Source organism: Sarcophilus harrisii, chromosome 4, assembly GCF_902635505.1.
Source record: "Sarcophilus harrisii chromosome 4, mSarHar1.11, whole genome shotgun sequence".
Classification (NCBI taxonomy): domain Eukaryota; kingdom Metazoa; phylum Chordata; class Mammalia; order Dasyuromorphia; family Dasyuridae; genus Sarcophilus; species Sarcophilus harrisii.
In genome coordinates this window covers 397309586-397335470 of record NC_045429.1, presented here as the reverse complement: position 1 = coordinate 397335470, position 25885 = coordinate 397309586, and the positions used below count along the sequence as shown (strand labels likewise).

General features: G+C 33.1%; 1 protein-coding gene across 2 annotated transcripts in view; it reads left to right on the top strand.

Annotated features, from left to right (window-relative positions):
- The window catches only part of DPYD (dihydropyrimidine dehydrogenase), a 968100-nt gene that overhangs the window by 702158 nt on the left and 240057 nt on the right, over positions 1–25885 (top strand). For both annotated transcript variants that reach the window (XM_003769672.4, XM_031968578.1), the window contains 2 exons: positions 14664–14784; positions 16402–16521. In XM_003769672.4, the coding sequence (XP_003769720.1) occupies positions 14664–14784; positions 16402–16521 (241 nt within the window). The remainder of the gene's footprint in view (positions 1–14663; positions 14785–16401; positions 16522–25885) is intronic.

Below are 25885 nucleotides of genomic sequence, written 5' to 3'. Positions count from 1 at the left end.
CCAGCAGCTTCCTTTTGCCTCCAAATACAAAATCATCTAACATTCAAAGCCCTTTACCTATTCTCCTCTTACCTTTCAGTCTTCTCACATCTTATTCCCTACAATATACTCTTTCTACAAGGTATTCCATTTCTTGTTTCAGATATTTTCTCTAGTTTTTCTCTTATGCTTGGAACACTCTCCCTCTTAACCTCTGTCTACTGACTTCTCTGCCTTCCTTTAAGTCCCAAATAAAATCTCATCCTTTAAAGAAAGCCCTTTCTCAACCTCTCTTAATCCTGGTTCCTTCCCTCTGTTGATAATTTTTTATTTATCCTATGTATAGCTTGTTTGTATGTATTTGAGTGTTGTCTCACACATTAGATTAAGAAATCTCAGGACAGTAACTGGTTTCCTTTTTTTTTTAATTTTTTTGGCATTTGGTAGGTACTAAATGATAATTAATTTTTTTATTAAAATACAAAGACAATAAATATGAGCAAACATCTATGATCTCTATAAGCTAAGCCAACTGACCTTGATGATAGAATGTACATATATCATCTGAAAATCATAAATTTTCCATAAAATTCAATGAAAGAGGAAAATAACTGTTCATAATACTCTGAAAAATTATTAGAGAGTTTCCCAGAAGTATTAGGGAAAGATGATCCAAAAAATGGATAAACATAATATGAAAAAACTAAATCCCAGTTTTCATTTACTCAAGAACATCATGGTCAGTTTTCTGAAGTGCAACATTATACAACAAATCTTAGAAGTAGACAAAAATATATTGCATACTAAAGAAAAACATTCTAAATCATGTATAACCACTTCTTTGTCATGGCAAATTAAAGATCAGAATATGATATTTTAATAGCAAAATATTAAAAAGTCAATTTATTTTGAAAAATAACATGTCCTGCAAAAATGAACTCAGCTGTCACTGGAAAAATGAACAAACAAACAAACACATGAATTTACATGTTAGAAGAGGAGGAACAGATTTGAGTTCTTCTTTGTGGAGAAGCTAGAGAGAAACAGCAATTCTAATGAAAACTCACCAAGCAAAAAATTTAAGACATGTTTAAAAAAATTTCCTAGTAAGAAAAAATACTGTGAATTTAATTAATTGACCACGTACTTAGGGCTAAGCATGGCTACTGCCTTCACTCTAGTTTTCACTCTCACCTTGTTCAAGTTCGACTGAGAGAACAAAGAAGGCATTTGTATAGGAACTTCACAAAAAGCAAATTTTTTTAGAGTAAAGGGAAAAAAAAGGAGTGGGATTCTCTATGTAGAAGAATTACACAGGGTTCCACCTACCTCTGAAGTTTTTCAAGAAATTTGATGTATATTTATTTGAAAAGAGTAGGTATTTTATGATACATTTTCTTCTCTAGGAAAGGGAGATGTTTCCAGTATTAGGTCCCTTGGGATTTTGATAACTGAGTACTAGTACAGAGAGAGGGTCTTCAATGGGAGATGGGGATAAGATGATGGACCTTGGGATGTAAAGGTGATGGATGAAGGACCTAGATTTGGAGTGGGTCTCTTCTCCTTAATTACAGACCTTCTTCTATGGGACTTCACTGCCTTTTTCATAAAGAAATATTTCTTGTATTGGAGATAGAGAAAATGTCCTTCTAACAAAGAGCTATCCATAATCTTAACTGATCAGGGAAAGAGAGGCAAAGACCTTTCTCTTCCAGCAGTCATAAGTAAATGTTAATTTAATCTAAAAGACTGGAAGAAGAATATGGATGGAAGGAAAAAAAAAACAGATTTTGTAGAGAACTTTTCTGTATGGGAAAAAGAAAGCATTAAGATGATTAAGAAAAAAATAAATATAACAAGCATATCAAATCAAAGAACCTGAGGATGCATAAAACAAAGGAAGGATGGAAGACGCAGCAATTAGATTATTATAAGGAAGTACAGACCATTAGTACTATATAGAACACCTGGATAGAACTTGAATCCATGTCTTCTTTACTCCAAAGGTTGCCTTCTCTCTCCTCTATTGCCATGGGATAAAAAATATTCTGGATTAAAGTTCTGCTTCTATTGTACACATAATACTTCTCTGTATGTAATTCTTCTGGGTCTCAGTTTCCTCATTTGTAAAAAAAAAAAAAAGGGGGGGATTAGAGTATATGATCTCTAAATATCTTTTCATTTCTTACATGTGTTCTTTTATAATACACTTTCTTCATACCATTAATTAACTAGCTTGCTATCTACTAAGCAGTTATTCAATTAAAAAATTAAACCTATCATAGAAATTTCTAGTTTCCACTGTGGAAGACTGTTGATAGTTTCTGATTCATTTCTATACATCTTTCCTTTAAATCACTAGCATCAATTTCCTATTATTTCATATTTGTGAAGAAATAGGTATTAATGAAAATATTCATTTCAAGGACACAAGATCTAAACTCCATAGTTTATTGATATTCTTATAAAGCCTTCATTTATTCATAGAAAATAACAAGTAAAAAGGAATCTATTCATTCTTTCTCTTTCTCTCTCACTGTGTGTGTGTGTATGTGTGTGTGTGTGATATCTAATACTAGAAGCACCTGAGAATGATTGGAAATTTAAAAAAAAAAGTTCTTCCTTACTATGATTGAATTTTGTCTACTTGTTCAACATCAGGGTCCACTGCTACCTAAGACATTATAAAATTAGTTAGGAGATAACTATATTTGGAAATATACAATGTGAATTTAAAATTTACTAAAATATATTTTCATTTAAATGTAAAACATTGAGAAATTTTAAATTATCTAAAATTAGTCATCTTTTGGGTATTTCACATTTGTTTAATATTTAGAATGTAAATATCCATCTGTTTTTAGTACTAATAATGATTTTGTATATAAAGCAGTTGCAAGGGATTTTTTCCCTTATGCAAGCTTCATCAACTCTTTTATTCAGCAATGCAGGCTTCAGGCACATTCATAAAGTTGGGCTGAAAGAAATGAAAGACCCTTGTTGAGTGGATAGTCACACAGGTATTCATGGTTAAAAGATCCCATTTTAATTTAATTGTAATGCCTCAAGATATCATCTCTCTTGGGCTGCCTTCCCAGTCACTGCTCATACACCCATATTTTAAGAAGGCATGGATAATCTTAATAAGTTTGAACCCTGCATCTCCCAGCTTTTGAGGATAAGGTTCATTGCTGCCTCTATTTTTTTTTCATTTTTGAAAGGACCTCCTTAATTGTAAAAGAGGCCATGGTCTTTATTAAGTGATCAAAGGCCACATGTTATACAATACATAGATGTATGAAATAGTCTTCTTGAAGAATGTTATAAAATCTACTGACAAAAATGGAAAGGATCATACTTTTTCTAAGAAATTTGAGTTAGATTGTAAATGTCTTAAGGATAAGTATGACACAACTTTGTGGAACTCTAGAATACCTAAGACAGCAACAAAAGGTTGCTCAACCTTTTCTCAACAAAAAAGTAATTCAGAACAGTATTACTTTTGCGAACTCTTAAATTGACAGGTAGGTACAGTATAAAACCTTGAAAGGACCATGAGCTTTAAGCATTAGGGGATTCTGAAATTCATCCTTAAAAGTCATCTGCAAACTCTTCCCAAGCCATCATTTCATCTCAACTTTTATTCCTCTGAACAAAAGGTTTTTTAGCATCTTGGGATCCTCCTTGATAAGAAAGGAAAATTAGTCCGTGGAGTTGGAACTGTAGCTAGATATTTCTTTCCAATTCCTGCAGCAGCAGGAGGGAGAAGTTGCTTAAGGACCTATTGCAACTTGTTATGGATGAGTTCCCCCCAGTCGAAACCATTCATTGCCAAGGGATTTGAAGTTTTCTACATTACGTTATTTAAAATTGCTTCAGCTATAATTCCTTCTTACTTAGATTTCATAAGATTCCCAGGACAGAGGCATAACTTCCCTAGACTGTCTTCATCCTTAATGTAACAGCATAGTGGGTGCTCCAGGGCAGAAAGCTGTTTTAAACTTGGTCTCCTCCCTGTGTTGTGTTAATCATTCACACTGGTAAGGGATTATAAAGATACTTCTCCCCATCCCCCTACTCTTGCTAACACTCAACATCATAGGCTAAATAAATACAGCAACAGATGTATAAAAAAAGTCAATGGTAACACTGTTTACACTAATACTGTGCATTAAGAAAACAAACACCAAACTGCCTGAAGTCAGTAAAGAAAAAAATCAAAAAACAAAACCAAAAAAAAAAAAAAACCCCAAAAAAACCTAACTCCTTATTATATACTTAAACGCTCACTTGTCCTTATCTACAACGAATCCATAAACAGTAGTGCAAAAAAACTCCTGCACTTCATTACCCACTAAAATCTTTTCAGTGTGTTCCTAGCCATGATTTGGAAACCTGCTGGGGTTCAGTTTGGCTCAGCTGGCCTGCAATTTTGAACACCTTCTGGTGGGATCAGAAAGCATGTGTGCAGCCTGGAGCTGAGTTTCTCCATATATTAAGATTTTCTAGGGAATTTTAAAAAATTGCACTACATAGCCCTATTATAATTGGCAGGGAGATATGCTTTGTACCCTTTCAGCATGGTGGGCAATATTACCATCTGTATTCCCAGAGAAATAACTTTCATGTATTAGAAAAAGTCAGAGGTGTCCCTGTACCACAGACCTAACAGAAGTAAAGGGAAACACTTAATTAATTAAGTATTTAGTAATACTCTAATATCTATACAGCATGATGGATGCATGTTTTACAGTAGGCATTGATTAGGTTCTAAGATGAAGATAGAAATATACCCTTTTCTTAATATAGGAAGATGGTAAAAATGAAATAACATAAGTGAATAAAAGATGAGTAAAATTGGTTACAAAAAAATTTAAGGGTATGTTCATTGTTTTGGAATCGTTTTAAAATTTTTGCTTAAAAATAAGGAGATTTTGACTCTACACTTTGAAATGTTTTCATCATCCAGGTAATATCCTATTTTAACAATTCACATCAAAGCATCCAGTTCTACATAATGAAACTCTGTCTCAGCAAATCAACCACTGTTAACCTGACTTCTTGATGGAACTGTAACAAATATTTAATGAAAAGTACTGAATACTGATGACTTCACAAGCCCTTCTCAATCTATTTCAAAATGATGTTGTTTGATTGGTATAATGGCTGAATTTGCATATATACTATTAAATATTCTTAACTTAGACGTGTTGTTCATAATGTTACGTTGATGTTGGGGAAAGCTGATTTTTTTTCTTTTAATAATTTCGTCAAAGAGGGAATATCATACATATTTAGTTTGATCTAGAAACTTGTCTCACTCTATAGGGAAGTAGGAGGGGAATGGGGAATGGAAAAGGGGAGGCTAATAGATGGGAGAACAGACGTAGAAGGGGGAAAGGACAAGAAAGGGGGAGGAGCTAAAAAAGGAGAGGACAGATTGAGGGAGGTGGTAGACAGAAGCAAAACACTGGGGAGAAGAGAAAGGCAAAAAAGAAAGAGAAAAGTATCACTTGAAGGAAAATAAGATGGCTGGAAATACAGAGTTAGTAATTTTAACTATGAATGTGAATGGGATGAACTCTCCCATGAAACTAGCACATAGCAGACTGGATTAAAAGCCAGAACCCTACAATATATTGTTTGCAAGAAACACATTTGAAGCAGAGATATATAAGGAGTAAAAGTAAAAGAATCCATGGCTGGAGTCCCAGACTTAGGATCATGAGAAAATAAGATTCATAGAATAACACCACCCCAATATTTAACCTGATATTTTACCACTGGCAAGTCATTTAGCCTTCTTTTTTTTAATCTGTAAAATTCATATTATACCACTAATACCTGCTTTACAAGATGATTGTAAAATGAGAAAATATATATGGAATACTCTATAAAACTATTATTATTATTATTTTTGAAGCTATGGGGGTTAAGTGACTTGGCCAGGATGAAACAGCTCCTGCATTTGCAGTTGAGGAAACTAAGGTAAAGAAAGATTCAATAGCTTCTCCATAGTGACACAGCTAGTAAATATCTGTGGATGTTTTGAACTTAGTTCTTTCTGACTCTAGCTAGTGTTCCATCCACCAGCTGCCACTAGGGATGGATAGAAGATATACCACATGATACCTCTATAACTGCCCCTACATATTTTATGTTTTCTGATTCTGTCTACTTGAAAAGCTCAGAAGCACCTTGATGTCTCTTTGTTCTAGATCTTCAGATATTCTGAAATCCCTAGTATGAGCTAACCATTGTTCTGATCTCTACCTCTCCCCATTCTGTTCCTTTACAATATACCTCTTGTTCCTGACAATCCATTTGCCTCTACCAATCTTTGACTTCTTCATAGAAGCTCTTTAGTTATACTTGATCTATCCTCAAGTTGGGAACTACACTGTGGCTGCCAGTCAAAATCTTCAGTCCAGATCACCAAGCTTATAATAAGAAAACATATATAGCTGGTTCCTAAATGGTATGTCCTAATTTATGAATGCTACATGTATTTGAATTCAGAGTATTTGAAATTATAATTATGTAAAATACAGTCATTGGTTCCAGCTTAGTGGAAATATGCAGTGCAAATTCGAATAATATGACTCCTTCACAGGATTCATTATTTTCACTAATTGGGACCTACTTGTATTTGAGCAGCTAATATATTATTCAAATATAATTATAGCCAAAAGGAAACATTTACTCTCCTAGGTATCATTGTTTAGGAACCTAGAAATACACATTTTTGTTCACTTCTTCAAAGCTCATTTTATTGTTGTTTGCTAACATACTACCAGCAGACATATGCCTTAAATATTTTTCTTCAAAAATCAATGCAACTTACATGTTCCACTTATATGTTTTTAAAAATCAGTGCAACTTACATGGAATGGTGGGTTTGTATTTTCATTAATTCTGAATAGAGGTATTTTAGTCTATCATAAAACTTGTCAAAATATGAAAGTATCTGAACCAATCAATCAATCAATAATCAATTGATACACATGTATTGAGTGCCTACTATGTGTCAGCATAATATTGTACAAGTATTTCTACTGTAAAGGAATTTTTAAAATGCTAGAAAATATTAAATGTCCGTAGTAGTACATAAATTATTTTCCCCCCTGAGGCAACTGGGGTTTAGTGACTTGCCTAAGGTCACACAGCTAGTACATGTTAAATATCTGAGACCAGATTTGAACTTAGGTCCTCCTGAATTCAGGGCTGGTGCTATATCCACTGCACACCTAGTTGCCGCTATGAATTCATTTTTAAAACATTTTCCCCATGTAAGAATAAATAGAACTATTTTCCATGTTCCAAGATTAGGTTTTGTCCAACTTCCATCATCTAGAACAGAGACTAGAAGTAAAAAGGGGATCACACTGAAAACTATCCCCAAAGCTATGGACTGAAGTCTACTTATCTATGTAAAAGCTCTGCAGATCTTCACTCAGAATATAGTTATTCTTTCTTTAAATACAATTTCAGCAAATTTGGCTAATCTAGTTTCCCAGACCACAGAAGATTATAGAAGCTAATGCAAAAGAAACAGTCAGACTCATTAACAGTGCTGAAAATGGAGAGAGAATAGCCTGACAGCAAGGTAGGCAATAGAGAAACTAAAAAATTCTTTAAAAAGTACATGAAAACTCAAAGGACATAGCAGTCTGGGGCCATTTGTGTAGGGATCTAAGAGCACCCTATTAAACAATGTGAAACAGGGGACAGGATAAAGTTGTTCAAAGGGCTAAACATAATGGCTATTACAGTATTCAGTCTGAATGCATGTGTTGATTTCCTATGATGTCTGAGGCTTATTAGTATACTAATATGGCATCCGTTGCTTTTCCTGAAATATATAAAGCTTATCTGTGTTATATTTTGCCCTGAATATACAATGACTGCCAGTTATATCGGGAAGCTGCAGCATACTATGGCAGCTTTCAGCTCAAAATTGGCAAAAGACTGCTTTGGCCATTTGCTATGTTTTAGACATAGCAGGATGGTTTATTCTCTTCCTCATCTTCAGAATAATTATCATTCACACTGTGAAACCATTCACTGTCATATCAGAATGTAGACATGGGTTTTCAGCACCAAATGCTTCATGGGCTTTAATAATATCTGTAGTCTGTTAGTTTGAAAAAATTACCCAGAGACTCAAAACTGTCCAAAAAAGTCCAATGATCACTAACTTATGGCTACCTGAGTCCCATTCTGTAACCCTGCATCATTTCATTGGAAATGTAGGTTGTGTTTCACAGAATGCCATAAATTTATCATATCAAAGTTTGTCATATCACAGTAGATGCAGACATCAGCTGAGAAATAACATGGATTCTTAGGAAAATATATCTAAAGTTTGAAAGGATTTACAAATGAGGAAATGGAGGCTTTGGGGGGTTAAATAAATTTAGAGACAAGAATAAAGACAAGATGCAAACTCATGATCCTATGAATTAAATTCAGTACCAATATATACAAATTATTTCAGAGCTTTTCAATCTAAATAAATACCTTTCATACCTGGAAGCTATTGATCAGTAGTCTCTAACAACTACTTATTTTAATTGTTAAAATTATTGCCAAACATATATTTGCCTAAAAAGATTATTTTAGGAAAAACTTACTCAAGAAGGAGCTCATGCAATAGTCAGAAAAAGCAATATAAGAACACTCTCAAGGCATCTCTGAAGAACTTTGGAATCAATTGAGGAACATGAGAAATGTTGGCAAATAGTCACCCAGCATGGTGTATCCACACGGTTCTTTGTGAATGAAGCAGACTTGCAGAAACTCAGAAGAAATGTGAGATGTAGAAATTTAGGGACACCTCCATTCCAAATGTTTATGTGGACTATTTGCACCCAACCTTAGTAGAACATTTTGAGTTAGTATTAGTCTGACCAGCCACAATCAGATATACTTTATCTGACTCTAATAGTGATGTAATTTTTGATTATCTTCAAGAATGAACGCCAACCACCACCAACCAACTTGTTTTAATAAGAGGCAGAATATATCCCAGTGCTAGTTGATTGCTAGTTGCAGCCAAGAAGAAATTGTTTCAAGTCCTGCCTTTTTCCTTTACTGGCTATAAAATCATGTGTAAATCATCAAGTTTTCTAGGCTTTTTGTTTTCTCATCTGTAAAATGAAGATGCTTAATGACAACGAATAAGAAAAATATAAAATTCAATTGAAATTCTGTATATAAAGTCCATTGTAACCTTTAAAGAACTATATATATAATTTATATTCATTTATATATATATATATATTTATATACACATTTCATATATATATATTCATTATTCCATATATATATATATATATATATATATATTCATTTCTCTAAGGAATATTATTGGCAAAAATGAGCAAATATATGTAATTGCAGCTGAATTTCATGAGGCTCTCACATAAAAATAAGCACTGAACCAAAGTATCATTGCCTTAAGAAGCTTCTGGTGAAGCACTTCCTTTACTAATGCAGATTTATCACCTTTTCTTCACCATGAGAGTTTTCAACGGAGGCAAAGAAAAGCAAGATGTTGCCTTATGTGACCAACACGTGTCAGAAGTGAGATAGGAAATCCAGTGCACCTTGTTCGGGGTAACTCTATCCATTACACAATGCTACCTTTAGAATTCTTCTGTGTATTCAATTCATAAGCAATGAATTAATTCCACATTAGGATTAATTTTATGAAGGAAAATCATGACAGAGTAGATGAAAATTGGACTGAAAATTAATGAACAGAAATCACTTCTTAGCACTACCATTTCTGGCATCATCTTATATAAATCATATTTGTACTCAGGACACCATTTTCTTTCATCAAAGGAATGTTGATAATGAAACATGTTCAATACTTTTCATGGACATTGTATGAATTAATAACTTTGGAATTCTTTAGTGAAGAGCACTTTTGACTATTTTCATACAAAGAGATTGTTTTCAGTGGCTTCATTGAATTGCCATACTCTTAGAAGATACCTTAAAAGCTATTCTGGGGGTGGAAAAGGCCAGCAAATGCTGATGAAGCTGCTATGAAATCCATCAAAGTTTAATTTGTAATTTAGCGTATAAAAAAGTGTCATGGTCACATCTAACTAATTCCTGAATACACTTTTGCATGATCTATAACACAAATGAGATTCCATGCCTAAGTACTAATCATTGGAGGGAACTCAAAGCTGAGGGTGATGAAAAATGCTACTCATTCAGAAGTCCTCAAAGTCATGTAAATTCATTGCTTCCAGCACTACCTTAGCATATATCTATAGACAGAACATGTGAGTCAAAATCAATAAAATCTGGATACCATTAAAAAATATTAGTGATACAAACAAACTAGACTTAAAAAGAAGTTAGACTAAGGAGCTATGTGATTTGCGGTATATTGTTTAACCTCTCTGAGACTCAGTTTTCCACTACGTGAAATAGGAAGAATTCTTTTACAAAGTTTTTGTGATAAAGTATTTTGTTATCCACAAATTGCTATACAAATATGAGTAATTTTATGACCATATGAAATAAAAAAGTTATTTTTCTGACTACACCAATCAAAAAACATTTTAGTCAACATTGCTGATCTTTTCAAAAATAGGAATCCCTAATATTATTTTTATTAGAAAATGCAGAAAGAGAGAAAACTATCGTTCCTGATCATTAACTATTTTCAGCACTTATTTTCTTTGGCCACTTTTAGTGTTCACCTGATGTCCTTTGACTATTCTCCTTTGGCACCCACTGAATCTCCTTTATCCAAAGTAATTTATTTTTTTCCCTTGTCCTTTAAAGTCTTTCTGGTAAATTAGACAGCTAATCACATAAGTGCCAAAATATTAATAGCAACTATTGGTTTAGTATTCTGAAATTCAGAACACTTATATTGAAAGTGAAGTCTGAAATATCTGTACCTAAATATGATACCATAGTGTCAAATGTTGTAGTCACATGACAAAGATTATGAAATCTGCTTTAATCAAGGAAGCTTTGGGACAGCCTTTCATCTCATAAGATGCAGATACTCACAAAACTCTCTAGACATATGACATAGTCTAAGCAGATGGACACTTCTGTTGTCTCTTGAACAAGTGATGTAGACGTGGCACTAATAGTCAAGTTACAACTGTATAATTTTATGTATGTATAAATATAGACACACATGTATGTATTATATACAAATATGCTATGTTTTCTTGTTTAGTTATTTTTCAGTCATGTCTAACTCTTTGTGACACAATTTAGGATTTTCTTGGCAAAGATACTGGAATGGTTTGCAATTTCCTTCTCCTGCTCATTTAAATTGAGGCAAATAGGGTTGAGCAAATTGTTCAGCATCACACAGCTAGTAAGTATCTCAGGCTAGATTTGAACTCAGGAAGATGAGTTTTCCTAACTCTAAACCATTCTACCCATTGAGCCACCTAGATGCCCATATATTATATACACTACATACATGTATGCTTCAGGATATATATATATATATATATATATATCCATATATATGTATATATAATGTTGAGAATATAAATTTTTCTTCTTTTTATCAGCATAGAATGCAAAAGGATTAGAAAATATGCCTTAAATAAACAGAGAACAGTAAAGTTTTGTGGGTTATTTCTTTTAATGAAGCTTAACTTTTAAGAACCACCTCCTATAAAGCTCTTTTATGATTCCCTCCATTATCATCATGTCTCTAAATCAAAATTATTGTATGGGGCCAGCTAGATGGCACAGCCCTGAAGTCAGGATGACTTGAGTTCAAATCTAGCCTCAGACATTTAACACTTCTTGGCTGTGTGACTCTGGGCAAGTCACTTAACCCCAATTGCCTCAACAACAACAACAAAATTATTATTTGTATATATGTATATGTATATGAATATACAGACATATGTGTGTATATATGTATATATATGCACACATTAGATTCATACTTCCTTATCTAAATGCATATTGTTTCCTCATAGTATAAAAAAAAGAACTATTTCATCATCTTTCTCTTTTCAGTACATACTGCAGTGACTGGCTATAATAGGTACTCAATAAATGCTTGTTGAATTAAAGTGTATTTTAACAATGTCAAAGTCTCAAGAATAACAAAATAATAGCAGCTAACTTTGTTTCCCATTATGGAACTTTATCAGAAATGGAAAGTTGTCAAATAATATTGCTATGAAATCACTAATTATGGGTACGGTTATGGATACTCTTGGTATAAAGGTTGAGATGTAGACATACTGGAAATCATATTCTTAGATATTGAGGAATTATGTCCAGAGTGTGAGGAGCCCTAAAGTATGAAGAGCTGCCATCAGTCCTTTAATTCCCCAGAGTTGACCAGATCATCTTAATACTTTATAAACTTTAATCCATTCCTGACAATGTCAGTCTTCTTGTATATAAACAATAACATATACACACATATATGCACACATACCACACCTTTAATACATTCAGAGAATTGCCATCAATTTTCACAAATTTCATTTTGTCAGTGGTAATTTTTTTTTAAGTTCTGTGGTATTCAAATTTGTATTTCAGCTAGGCATGATGATTAGTCAGCAGCTGACTTGGCAGACTATCAAAAAGAGAACAAACCTGAACACTGTCAACTTTCCCATTGTACCAGGAGGGAAGATAAAATTATAGTACCTATAAATAGAAGAATCAGGTAAATGATGAAAACCAAAGGATCAGGGAAATAAAACTTGGAACATGTCTCAAAATGTATTCTACTGAGCAAAAGGAACTGTTATTTAGAAAGGACTACAATAGATCTGACCATTGTCTAAAGTAAATTAAAAATACACCAGAATCCATAATATGGAGAGCCACTTGCAAGGCTACCAGATGATTAGCACTTATTCTATTGGAGCTAAAGAATATTTTTACTTTGTTATGGTAATTCTTATCAGGCCACCTTCCATGTATTATACAATGCAAGCGATCTTTAAATTATTGTCAAAGTCTTTCTTAAAGAGAGCTTTCACAAAGGACATGCAATTCATATCTTCTAGGGTTGCTGTCATTTCTAGGCTAAGTCCCATGGAAATTCATAACTAAAAAAAAAATGAAAGTCACAAAGATGCAACTGCCTTCATAATGCCGATGCAGCAGTTATAAATATTTCATGAACGTTGCATGGGCAGGGGCAGATCTCCATTTTTATGAGTTAGAATTTGTACAGCTAAGTCTCAGGATTTTACTATTCATAATGCACAGTATGCCCTGTTAGAGCCATTCCATATAGTGCTTTTTAATATTTATGTTTAATGAAGAAATTACTGTTCTGAAAAGAGAACAAGCCTAGCCAAAGATTTCCCGTTACAATTTTAAGCATTGCTAAACTGAGAAGATTGCAATCCACAGAACTTTACATCATTGCTGAAGCTCTGTGCATATCGGCACAACTTTGAGTCATTCATGATAACAGATCAGAAACTGTTAACTCTAAGCAAAAGACCATTTAAAAAAGGATATAATATAAAATTCTGGACTTAATGTAATCTAAAAAAGGAAAGAGATATGAAAAGCAACTTTCCTAGTAAGAAAAAAATTAATCGCAAATGATATACTTTTTTCCTACTTTTATAGAATACATATACATACACAAGCACACTTACACACATTCATATACATATATTCTGGGATTCTTATTCAGAAAACATTTTACTTGCTAAGATAATATTGCTTGCTAAGTTCAATAATGAATTGCTATTGCATATTTTAAGGTAATTTATCAAAGTGCATTATCAGTAGCTGTCAGAATACATTTTGAACTAAAAGTAATGAAAAAAAAAGAACTATTGTGTGTGTTGAAATCAAAGAACATGACTGCAGCTAAGTTGTTTTCAATGGCAAGGATAGCTGATTGCCCTCTAAATGATACTTATCCCATGAGGGAAGTAAAAGCCTGAAAAAAAAAAATCACAGGAAACAGAAGCATGAAAATGTCTCTCCATAGCTTTTAAAAACATGCATTTGATATTTCATTTCATTTTTGTCATCTCGATCAATTCTTTCAAGGAGGTGAGTGTTGAAAAATGCCGCCATGATCACAGTGACATTTTAAAAAATAAGCTTGAGGTGCTACTCAGCTCATGTATATCCCAAGACTGGATTATTTCACATTGCAAAGTAAGGTTGAATTTACTTAGCTTGATTATATAGTCATTTATGTCCTTTATTTGAAATTCATCTTAACGTGACTAAAAAGAAAGGAAAAAATCCTAATGGAATTTCTTTTTATGATATTTCATCTAGGGGCAAATAGTATTTTAAAGGATTTTCACTAAGGCTTTTACTAATACAGTGATGGAAAATTCCACAATGAACCCTAAAATTCCTAACGCCTAAAAATGGGGTCTTGTTCTTCTGGTTGGCCAAATGAAAGTTAGAATATTTATCTTTCTTGAGTTCTTTGTAATTTTATTTTCAGAATTTTTATTGAGAAATTTAACCTTTAGGTGATGGATTTGCAGTTCACTTGATGTTAACCTTCCTTAACTACTGAGTTTAGTTACAATTATAAAGAAAGATTGCAAGAAAAAAAAAAGAATATAGTATAGGACATTCCTTAGACTTCCCCAGTGTTTCTGTTGTTCTGATCCCCCTTTCAATCACCATATTTTAATTATGTACTCTACTTATCTGACCTATTTGAACAGGATCCAGATATAGTGCGGAACATCTGTCGCTGGATTAGACAGGCTGTTCGGATTCCTTTCTTTGCCAAATTGACCCCAAATATCACTGACATTGTAAGCGTTGCAAGAGCTGCCCAGGAAGGTAAGAAATAAGCCTGTTTCCCTTGTCTTGTACCTAGATATGTATCTTAGACAAACTTTCATGTTAATTGTATTGAAAACAATTTCCAAACTAAAGTGCTTAGGTGAAATCATAAGATTTTTCAGAATTTTTATCTTGTTTCTAATAAACTCAAAGGACATGATTTTAAAAAAACATTTTATACTTTAAGGCAGGGCTTAAAATGAAGAGTGGATTCACAGAAACTTAGAATTGGTACTTTATTTGATTAGGAAAGAATGGAACAATGGGTAAATGCACCTTTGGTTGAGTGTGGGATTAGAGATTGGAGTTCCTATCCAAAATGCTTGAAAATAAATCCAAGTTTCAAATGTACAGAAACCTATAATAAACTCATGGTTGCAGCAATAGCATTCAAACCCTTCAAACCAAAGATCTAGCATGTGTAATAACCAAAAATCTAAGTAACATTCCCAAATCTCAAAAAATGTCAAAAGTCTACACCACCCTCACAGTGGGCTACATTTCCTTTTCATGATACCCTATTCGTTGTAGAAGCTCAATAGACATTTGTTGAAGAAATAACAAATGGATGAATGATTTAAATAATCTTTTGAGTTTGTTTTAGGCAAGAATTGTTTTCTGATGTCTTAAATATATGATACAGTTTAAAAACAACAACAAAAACATTATGCAAAGAAATGCTTACCTGTATGTAGACCTGTATTGTATGGTAGAGTATAATAGACAGCCATAAAAACTCTTCATTACAGTATTTGGAGTTATAATCTCAAGAATCACATTTTGAATACTATTCTTTCTACTTGTAATGTCTTTCCTCACTTTTGCTTCTAAATTACTACCCTTCCTTTAAAGTCCAATTTAATTGCCTCCTCCTTTTTAAAATGTTTCCTGATGTTCCTCATCTACAATGACTTTATCTCTTAGATCTCACTTGACACTTTGTTTCATAAATCTCCAAAGACTTCGTTGTGTAATATTGAAGATAACAGTTATTCATTAGTGTTTGATTTAAAACAGCAGTGCACCATAGTGGAAAGAATGCTGAAATTAACGGTCAAGAAGATCCAGATTCAACTCCCTCCCCAGAATTTACTAGCTGTATAACTGGGCACATCATTTACCTTCCCTGAACCTCAGTTTCCTTATCTGCAAATGGAGATAACAATAGCATCTACCTCACACAGGTAGAATAGGGATTATTTCATTCTTTGTCTTTTCATCCCTATAGACATCCCTAATACATAGTGGATCCTTAATAAATTATTAGTGAAAGGAAACATGATAACAACTTGCACTTCAAGAGTTTTAAAATTTACAAAGTCTTTGTATGCATTATTTCCATTAATTGTTATTATTCTCTTACCAGACTACAAAGAGTGTGATTTTTATCTTCCCCGATACCTGTACTCATGCGTTATTCCCAATAAGTATTTAGTAAATGTTTATTGAATGAATGTCTGTTAGGTGAATAAATGAAAGTAGATGGGAGACAGCAGCAGTGAATGTTCTCAGAAGTGGGCTTCCCTGCCCATTTTTCTGCTTATGAGTTAGAAAATATTTTAATTAGTTTTATCACCATAACTTCAAGTGAATATTGACTTCTTCCATTTACAGGTGGTGCAAATGGTGTTACCGCCACCAACACTGTCTTGGGCTTGATGGGACTGAGAGCAGATGCTACACCCTGGCCGGCAATTGGTGTGGGGAAAAGGACTACATATGGTAGCGTGTCTGGTAGGTTCAGCCCTTTGTATTGTGTTGTGCATCCTGAGAGGCTTTCAGTAATCTCATAGAAGACCAGAATAGCTTATCTTCTCTAATACTTACTCTTAAAATTTATTGCCAATCGAGGTTCTTCACAGTCATGACAGATGGAACAGAACTAAGTGTGAAAACTTTCATGATGCTCTTTCCTTTATGTTACAACAACGTAACAGAATACTACAGTAGGGTTACTTGGGGATTGGGAAATTTTACTCTCCCATGGTTTCTACTTTTTCCTATAATTTCTCAGCATCCCAATAGTCATGTTCTATATAAGACAGAGGCTAATAAAAAGATGATGTGAGAGAGAAATATCCTGATTAAAGTTTCTATTTGAAAGACCAAACTCCTTTTTATTCTTCCTCTCATGTCTGAAATCTGCTTTCTTCTGCCCTAATTTCGTCCAAAACAAAACCACTTTTAAAAATGCCTTGAGAGATTAAGAGAACAAGATCTTTTGTGATCCAATTTTTGTATCTTCATGTGGTCTTTTTTTAATCTTCTAGTGCCCCTATTAAAATATAATAATGTAGTAGTAATAACAACAGCAACAACAATAAATGAAAAGTTTTAAGCCCATGATCCTGTTCAGTGTCTGCACTCACTAATGTATTAATTCATTGACCCGGTGCACTCTGTTGCTGTGACAACATGAACTAGGTCTTGCTGAGACAATGCTGTGAGGTTCTTGACTGTACTGGTATGGGGATTAGTCTCCTTGGTGATAGAGACAGTGGTAAATATACATAACACAATAGTGTCCCACTGTTCAAGAAAAACAGTGCTGAATCAAACCAAAACGTGCATATGGAAGAGACTGTATAGACCAAAATAAAGCTTCCATCCATGCTGTGGTATTATGTTTGGAGAGCAGAAGGTGTGTCTAGGAACCCTGGTGAAAGAATCCCCATTATGCCTCTAATTGGATACCATTTGGACAAACAATACAGGATAGAGTGAAGCTAGAAAAAGGCACCTGCTTGGTCCATAGCCACAAACTTAAGTTCCGGTGACTGTATCCTAAGGTCTTAAATTGTACTGCTAGAATAACAAATATACACGTGTGTGTGTGTGTGTGTGCATGTGTGTAAGAGACAGTTTGGGTTGGGCTGTAATATGCACTATGTTTTCTGTCAGCCCATTTCAATTTTTCCAGCCTGCCATGTTGACAGCAAAAGAATAAAGGAGGTCACAGAGGGTGCTGAACATTAAAAATTAATAAAACAACTATTGCAGTAGTATTTTATATAAGTAGTACCATTCACGTTTTCTCATTTATACTGCAATTTCTGAATATTATCCATGCTGTAACTCAGTCTAATAAAACTACAGAATTATAGCATTAGGGGAAGTCTTTTGTGTCACCATTTTTAAACCTACCTACATGTATACAAACACTGGAAATCATAGCAGCACCTGAAAACAAACCAGCTATACCTGAGGGCCAGTTAGCATTTCCATAAAATCTTGTATTTCTCAGGTTTATAAATTCTGATATAAATATTCACTCAGGCTGTAGCAGATCTAAGTCTATGTGGAGCATTTATTTAAAAACAAAATAAAGCAATGCCAAAAAAAGCAAACCACCATGACATTTGAAGGTGTTTCTTGCTTATTTCAAATAGGTCCCATGAAAAGTCCTTCTATGTTTAACATCCTCTTTTTTTTTTTAAGGGCATGCACTACAACAACTAAATAGAGTTTCTTCCATTGAATGCAAAAAAAAAAAAAAAAAAAAAAAACCTAATTTGATTTGAAAGTAATGGAATCTGAAAGGCAGTTACTTCAGGCAGGGGTAATATTTTTGGAAGAGGGGGTAAAATCAGTTTTATAATTGAATATCTGCAGTATTTGCAATAACAAAACAGACCCAAACCCATTTGTGCTAAATAAATGTTAAATAATGATTTTCAAATTTTAGAAGAGGTTATATAATAAAAGTGACAAAGTATCTTTCTTAATAATGTTGAACATGGCTGTCAAGACTCAAAATGCTGCCTTCAAGGAGAAAATCACATGAAATAGACCAGTTTATCTTTACAAGATTTACAAAATTTACCAAAGCATAGTGCTAATGTCTCTCTAAGAGTTCCCCAGAGAATTGGAATTTGTAGTTGAGTCCTAGAAGAGCTGCCTGAAGCACAGAATCAAAAGCCTGAAAGCTAAATACAGCTCAATTTCTGGTGGTTATACCACCTATGCTTTCCATTACTGGAGAAGAATTGTTTTCTCTAGTAACTCTTTGTCGATTAGTTAGACACCTAGTTAGATCCGTACTTTGGTCAGACATTCTAGCCTTTTTAAAAGACCAGAGGTTTGTTATTTTTCATGTCACCATGCATTGCCAAGAAATCATAATTTCCTTTGGTTTTTAAGAATTAAGACTTCATATTAAGCATCAAAAGCCTTGTAAGGGAGACAACGATAACTGAGAGAGAGAGAGCACTATGGCACAGTAGACAGGGGGCTGCTTTCAGTCAGAAGATGCCATTGAAAGACCAAGTCTTGGTATTTACTATCTTTGTGACCCTGGGTAAGTAACTTAACACCCTCAAAGGCCCCTGCAATGCTGACAAGATGTTGATCTGAACCCAGGAAAATAAGCTCATTACCAAGAATTCCTATGAAATCACAAAACTGGACAAAAGCTAAACTGTTAAATAACCTCCTCTTCCAACCATCAATTAAAAAAAATCTGCTTTTGCTTTTTAACCACATCAGGTAAATAGTAACAGAATGATTCCATTAAGAGAAGACATTTGAAATAAGTTAATTTTTGAGCAAATCTATTTAATAATAAAAAAAAAACATTTCAATGGCTCATTCTATCTTCAAAAATTTGAATTTGACTAATTGTTTTACTTGTTTCTTAATTGTTGAATTTACTGAAAAATGTCATTAATTTTCCTCTTATGGCTTTCACATTTGAACCCTGTTTGAATTTACTCTCTGATAATGTAAATGATCTAAGCAATATTCATTTTTATTTAATGACAAAACTGTCAACTTGTTGTTACTACTATTTCTGGAATGGGAAATAGTCTAGAATGAAAGAAAAGGTATGAACTTCTGGGATCTTTATATTTATCATGTAATAAAAAACCAAAAATTATTTATGTAAAAAGAGTAGAAAAGTAATACATTTTACTCAGCAAACTAATGACTTATTCAAAACAGAGTTGCTATAATTTACAAATAAATAACAAATTACTGGAAAATTGTCTAATTTTCAGGTAGATGGTGTAGTGGATAGAGAATTGGGTCTCTGGTCAAGAAGACTCATCTTCCTGAGTTCAGATCTGATCTCAGACATTTATCAGCTATGTGTCCCTGGACAAGTCACAAAACTGTTTGCCTCAGTTTCTTTATCTGTAAAATGAGCTGGAGAAAGAAATAGCAAATCACATCATTTTCTCTGCCAAGAAAACCCCAAATGTGGTCACAAAGAGTGAAACATGATTGAAACTGAACAACAACTAGAAAATTGTTGACAATGTATTATTTCCTCTTTCTGGGCAACTGTTCACTATGAGTTATTAACGGTTCCACCCTATAATGATATTTTTCTTTATAAACTTTTAGAACAAATATAAGAAAGGGTAAATTGAACATTTTGTTAATAGTTTCACAAACTTGTGCTAAGTATTATAAGTGTAGATGTAAAAATTATACAATTTGAAGAAATCTTAATAACTTGAATCAGTGGATTTGAATGATAATAAGAGTTTTAGCAATAAACTTCCTTTCATACCCAATGTTTTGAGTTCTATTTAAAGAAATCTTTAGAAGTAAACAACTCTAGGAAGATAGCTCTGATTGTTCACTGTTATAATCTAATTTCATATATAATACATGAAAAGGCATAACATTTCTTGTTGTCTTGATGATCTTATAATTATCCTTTCTTTAAAACCAAAAATAAAAAAATCACATTGTCTCTTAGAAAATTAAGAGATTAAGATTTGTTCTTAAATTTTATTTGTATAACAAATACTTTCATGCATACTAACAATAGCAAGACTGAAGGTCAGCTGAGGTTCTTATATCATATGTGAATATTTTTTAAAATCCACATGCAAAAGAGTTTTATTAAATAGCTTTTAATGGGTAATACATACATATGTGTGTATGTATATGGACACACATAGAGATATAGATACAAAGAAAGAAAGAGAGAGAAATACACAAGAACAAAAATTAAAATAGAATGTACTTTCAAGGAGCTTACATTTTATGGAGAAGAAATAATAGGTACACAAATTAGTAAATACAAATTATGTACAAACTAAATATATAGTATGGGGAAAAGGGAAAAGGGGAAAAGGAGACACCAACAATTGGTAGATCAGGAAAAGCTTTGTGTAATAGTAGACACCTGAGCTGCACCTTGAAAAAAAAATAACATTTCTTTAAAGCTTTGAATTTTGCAAAACACTTCACATAAGAACTTTTATATAATTTTAGATACATAGTTACCTTTTAACCAAAGCCACCTAAATGATAGCTAATAGAATTAAGATTTCTGTGTTGCTATCAATAGCTATAGATTTCATTTTTAACATGGAAAATAAAAATAAAATTTAAACAAAACAAATATAAAAGAAAAAAATTTAAAGGGCAGAATTTTCACTGTCTAGTCCCTTTACTTTCAGACTATTGACTTCTGATCACCTCCATGAACTAAAAATGTGATCTACTTTCTATTCAAATTTGTGGAGACCTAACAATCTCAGAAGTTTCACTGATCATAATTATTAATGCTTTAATAGCACAAAGGCTGTACTTAGACAAAAATAACAACCACAACAGTCTAAAGGAGATTTATCAAATAAAGATGCTGCATTCCATTTTCCATTATAAATTATCAGTTCTGTTGAGAGCAGTTCAGACATTAGGAAAAAAAAAAAAACCTCTCATTTAAATAATGCTCATTTGAATATATTCATGTAGAGATTCACAAAGAATTCTCTTTTCTATTATATTGTCTTTGCTGCTGCCTGATTTTCTCAGTGTACGGCCGTCATTGGTCTGTGCAGGAGATCAGAGCCCTAATAATAGATTTTTGACAGCGAGCTCGCCTGCTACCTGCCCTACACAAATCCTCACTGTTCATGTTTGCTTCATGGCAACAAAGCAGACAGAAGGAAAATGCCAAGTGCTGAGTTTGAGGTACAGCCTTGCCATAGCTTGACATTTCAGCAGAATAGCAGTTTATGAGATGCATAATTTTTCATCTGGGACTCAGCTGCCATATTCATAGAAGCTTACAGCTCATCGACTGACTGGAGCTAGGGCAAAGGTGGAAAGCAAAGATCAAGGTCTACATCCTTTCCATAGCTATTTTAATATAACTATAATTCTGAAGATAAGCTGATAGGACCAAACGACTTTTTTTTCCCTTTCTTAAATAAGCTAACAGACTTACTGAATCCTTAGTCAAAACAAGTTTGGGAGGGGGGCTAGAAGTGGAAGTGGATATAATAGAAGCTCGGTCAGTTCCCAGGAAAATGTTTGCTAGACTTTGTTAACCAAAAGACTATGACAAGCACATTAAGGAGACTTCTTACCTTTGCAGCAGTGATAATGAATTATTAAATCTCCTTCCTGTGTGTGTGTATGTGTTTTATAAAGGATGATTTCGAGCTTGAAATTAATCAAAAATGTTCCATTATAAAAGTAAAAACTAGAGAGTATTGTATCACTGAGATTGAATTTAAATATTCTCAGATTCATGCATATCTCCTGTACTAAAAAAAAAAAATCAGTGTAGGTACACGTCAGTGACTGTTTAATTTAGAACTACACATCTCTGTAAGCTTCAGAAACAGTTCACCATGTCACAGTCTCATAGAGAACAATGCTACAGTACATTGGATTAATTAAAGAAGCCTTGCAGAGAACTGAGTTCTCAGTATGTCAAGATTTCAGTTTTATGTTAAATATTTTCTAAAGGCCAGACCCTGAAATCTCAGGGGCTGTACCAAGCAGTGAGCTGTGAATTTAACCATAGGCTAACTGCTAATGATAAGGAAAAGAGTCCAAGTTGAGGCAGCTGTAATACAGTCATTGGATTAGGCTATCAATCACTTAGCTCCCCAAGGAACAGGCAAAGAAGACAAAACAGTGAAAAGGGAAATTAGGAAAGGAGGGCATGACTAGAATGAGATTCCTCACCATCTTTATCCGTTAGTTGGCTTGAATCCCCAAAACATCACACAAAAATGTCCAGCATTCCTCTGACTTGGAACTCAGGGTATTTATTCCCATCATTTAGAGGACTATCAAATTGTCATTAGTTTGCTCTAGTCTACAGTCATCCTGAAGGTACCTGGATACAAACATCTGACTTATTGTGCTACTTTTTATAAGGGATTAAATGAACTTTCCATTTTTGGACGTCATGGAGTCAAAATTCTTTGTTGTTATTTTAGAGTTTACCGATGATAGCATGGAGAAATGCCTTATTTTCACTGCCAAAATGTTCTCATCCTCTTTTGAAGTTCAGCATAGGATCAAGTAGATGATAAAAGGCTATAATCATTGATTGTGTGGGTACAGATAATTAAGCATATTATTTCCAAAATAAAGCCAGACTTTCCCTTATGGGAAGAAAAAAGAACATTCTTCTCTCTATAAATACTAGTATACCTATACATCTAATCTAAATCCAAATGGGAGAAGCAAGGTCAGAGTTCATTTGCAGCTAACATAATAAATAGAACATATAATCCTAGAGTTCCTCAAAAAAGAAATATTATGCTATTGATATTGAGTAGAGTGAGAACATACAACTGGTAGACAAAATTCATTCATAATGGATACAGAGAATACTTTATGGAAATTAATTTGTTTTTCTTTGAAAAAGAAATAGGTATAAGAATCCAACAGGGGTAAAGCAAGATTCCTAACTACAAAATGTGGGAGGATGGTTATTTTTTGGTTCATTTGTTTTAATACTTTGATGATAGTGCCTAGATACCTACCTTAAAAATGCTAATTGATAAACTAAATGATAGAAATGAAAATAATTATAGGGAAGGGATTAGCACTGTGCACTATTATTTTCAGATAACCAGTTCTCTCCTCTGACTAATATACTTCTCTTACTTCTGTGGCAGAGCTCACAGAGGTATGAAAGCTTCAGGAGGAGCTGCTTTTGTTGCAGTCTTTCACATTGCTGTATTATGTAAGATTTGAAAACACCAATAGAAGAGGTGTTTCTTGAGGGCAAGAAATATTTAATCTTTGTCTTTGAATCCTGAGGACCTAGCTTGTGCCTTGCATATGCTAGGAATTATAGAATGTTGATTGAAATGAATTATGAATATGGCATACATTCAACAAACATCTGCTTGTTTAATTTGCAGTAGTAGCGAATTAGTAGCTGTAAAGGGGTTAATGATACAGACTTAGGAACTAAAATGAAAACCATCTAAAAGTGCTGATTTTAGCTGCTAAAACCAGCTAAAAGTAACTGGGAAATCTTGCTAAGAGACCAATAATGCTAGCAAACTATCTCCATTGATTCACCAGTGATCAGAGTTTATAAAAATCTAATGTTACATAGTAGGATCATGTCACTGGATCAGGCTTTGAGTAATAATTTCTGTATTAATATATAATCTTGTTTTTGAGAGATTCGTTTTTTAAAGATAATTTTAACTTTTGCTTGAACATTTCATCTTATTTTAATGGTGAGATGTAAACATTGTCTTTAAAATTATACAGACTTAAGATTCTATTACACAGCAAATTTTGTGTCACACTTATTAAAGACAAAACAGTGGAAACTCGCTTTGAGAGAAAAAAATCATATCTTCATTTAGTCAATAAAGCATCACATTTTTATAATTCACACTCACAAACTCATAAAAATTTCATAGATTATTGTATAAAAGAAGTAAGCATTTCACCTCAGGTTGAACTAAAACAGGCTCTCAGGCTTCTCTACTATCATAGCTCTGAAGCAAAGGAATCCTGGGATATAATCAAGTCGAGATCTTTTGCAGTAATAATATAATAGCTTCACCTGCGACAAGTGGTGTCTTGAAAGTCACTCCTTTTAAAATATTTATTTTCCCTGAAGATCCAGAACTTGCTATGTGGTCTTGAGTAGATCACTTCCTCTCTAAGCCCTGTTTTGTGTTTTGTTGCATTTTTTAATATTGTAAAATAAGATTAAACTACATAATCATTATAGCTGACATTTATATGTGCTTTAAAATTTGTAAAAACAAGATACTTTACCTGCTTAATCCCATTCAAGGTTCACAACAGTCATATGAATTGGCCTATGAAGAAATAATTTTAGTCATTTTTATGTGACTTATTCATAGTCACAAAATTAGAAATTTTCAGAAGTTAAATTCAAACCCATATCTTTCTTATTTATTCTAGAAAAAACACAATAGTTGGAAAACACAAAATCCCTTACATAAATGCTAAGGTCTTTTATAACTAACATTCTATTGAAAGTATAAATGTTAATGGAGAAGAAAAACAAAGCAAAATAAACTGTCCAAGACAATTCCGATAGACTTGGGATAGACAAGGCCCTCTGGGTCCAAAGAGAGAAATATGCTTTTTTCTTTCTCATGTTTTTTTCCCCTTTTGGTCTAATTTTTCTTGCACAAATATGCAAAATGACAAATATGAAAATATTTTTAAAGTATTACACATATATGACCAAATCAGACTGCTTGTTATGTTAGAGAAGGGGAAAATAAGAGAAAGAGGAAGCAAACATTTGGAACACAAAATCTTAGAAAAATGAATGTTGAAAACTTTCTTTACATGTGTTTGGAAAAAAATAAAATACTATTGAAAATAAAAAGAAAAAAAGTTCTCAGATTCCCCCCCCAAAAAAAATTAAATAAACATTACAAAAAAAAAAACTTAATGCTCCCTCTTTCCTTTGTTGCACTTATATCTGAAAGGAGCAACACAAATAAAAATCCTTTTTATAAAAATGTTACATGTTGTTTAATTTTTATGCAAATAAGCTTCCTTGAGGAGGAAATATTGAGGCAATAGTAGTGAAAATAAATGAGAGTTATAAACTTTAAACTAACATGAGAATATCTGGTCATTGGAGTTAAATTTTCTTCCTTAAATTTTGATCTCCAGTTCACCTTGCTTGTTACCTATTCTTTGTGCATTTTTGCTTTGACATAAGAGGTCATGATTTTTACTATTGGCATCTTCCTTTGATTTTTCTCATTTGAATTTCCAAATTTTATCTACTGCTTACTCTTCTACTTACATTGTAGCTACTACATGTTATTTCTGTCATAGAAGTTTCACATAGACAGTTTCTTCCCTCTCTTCTTCAGCT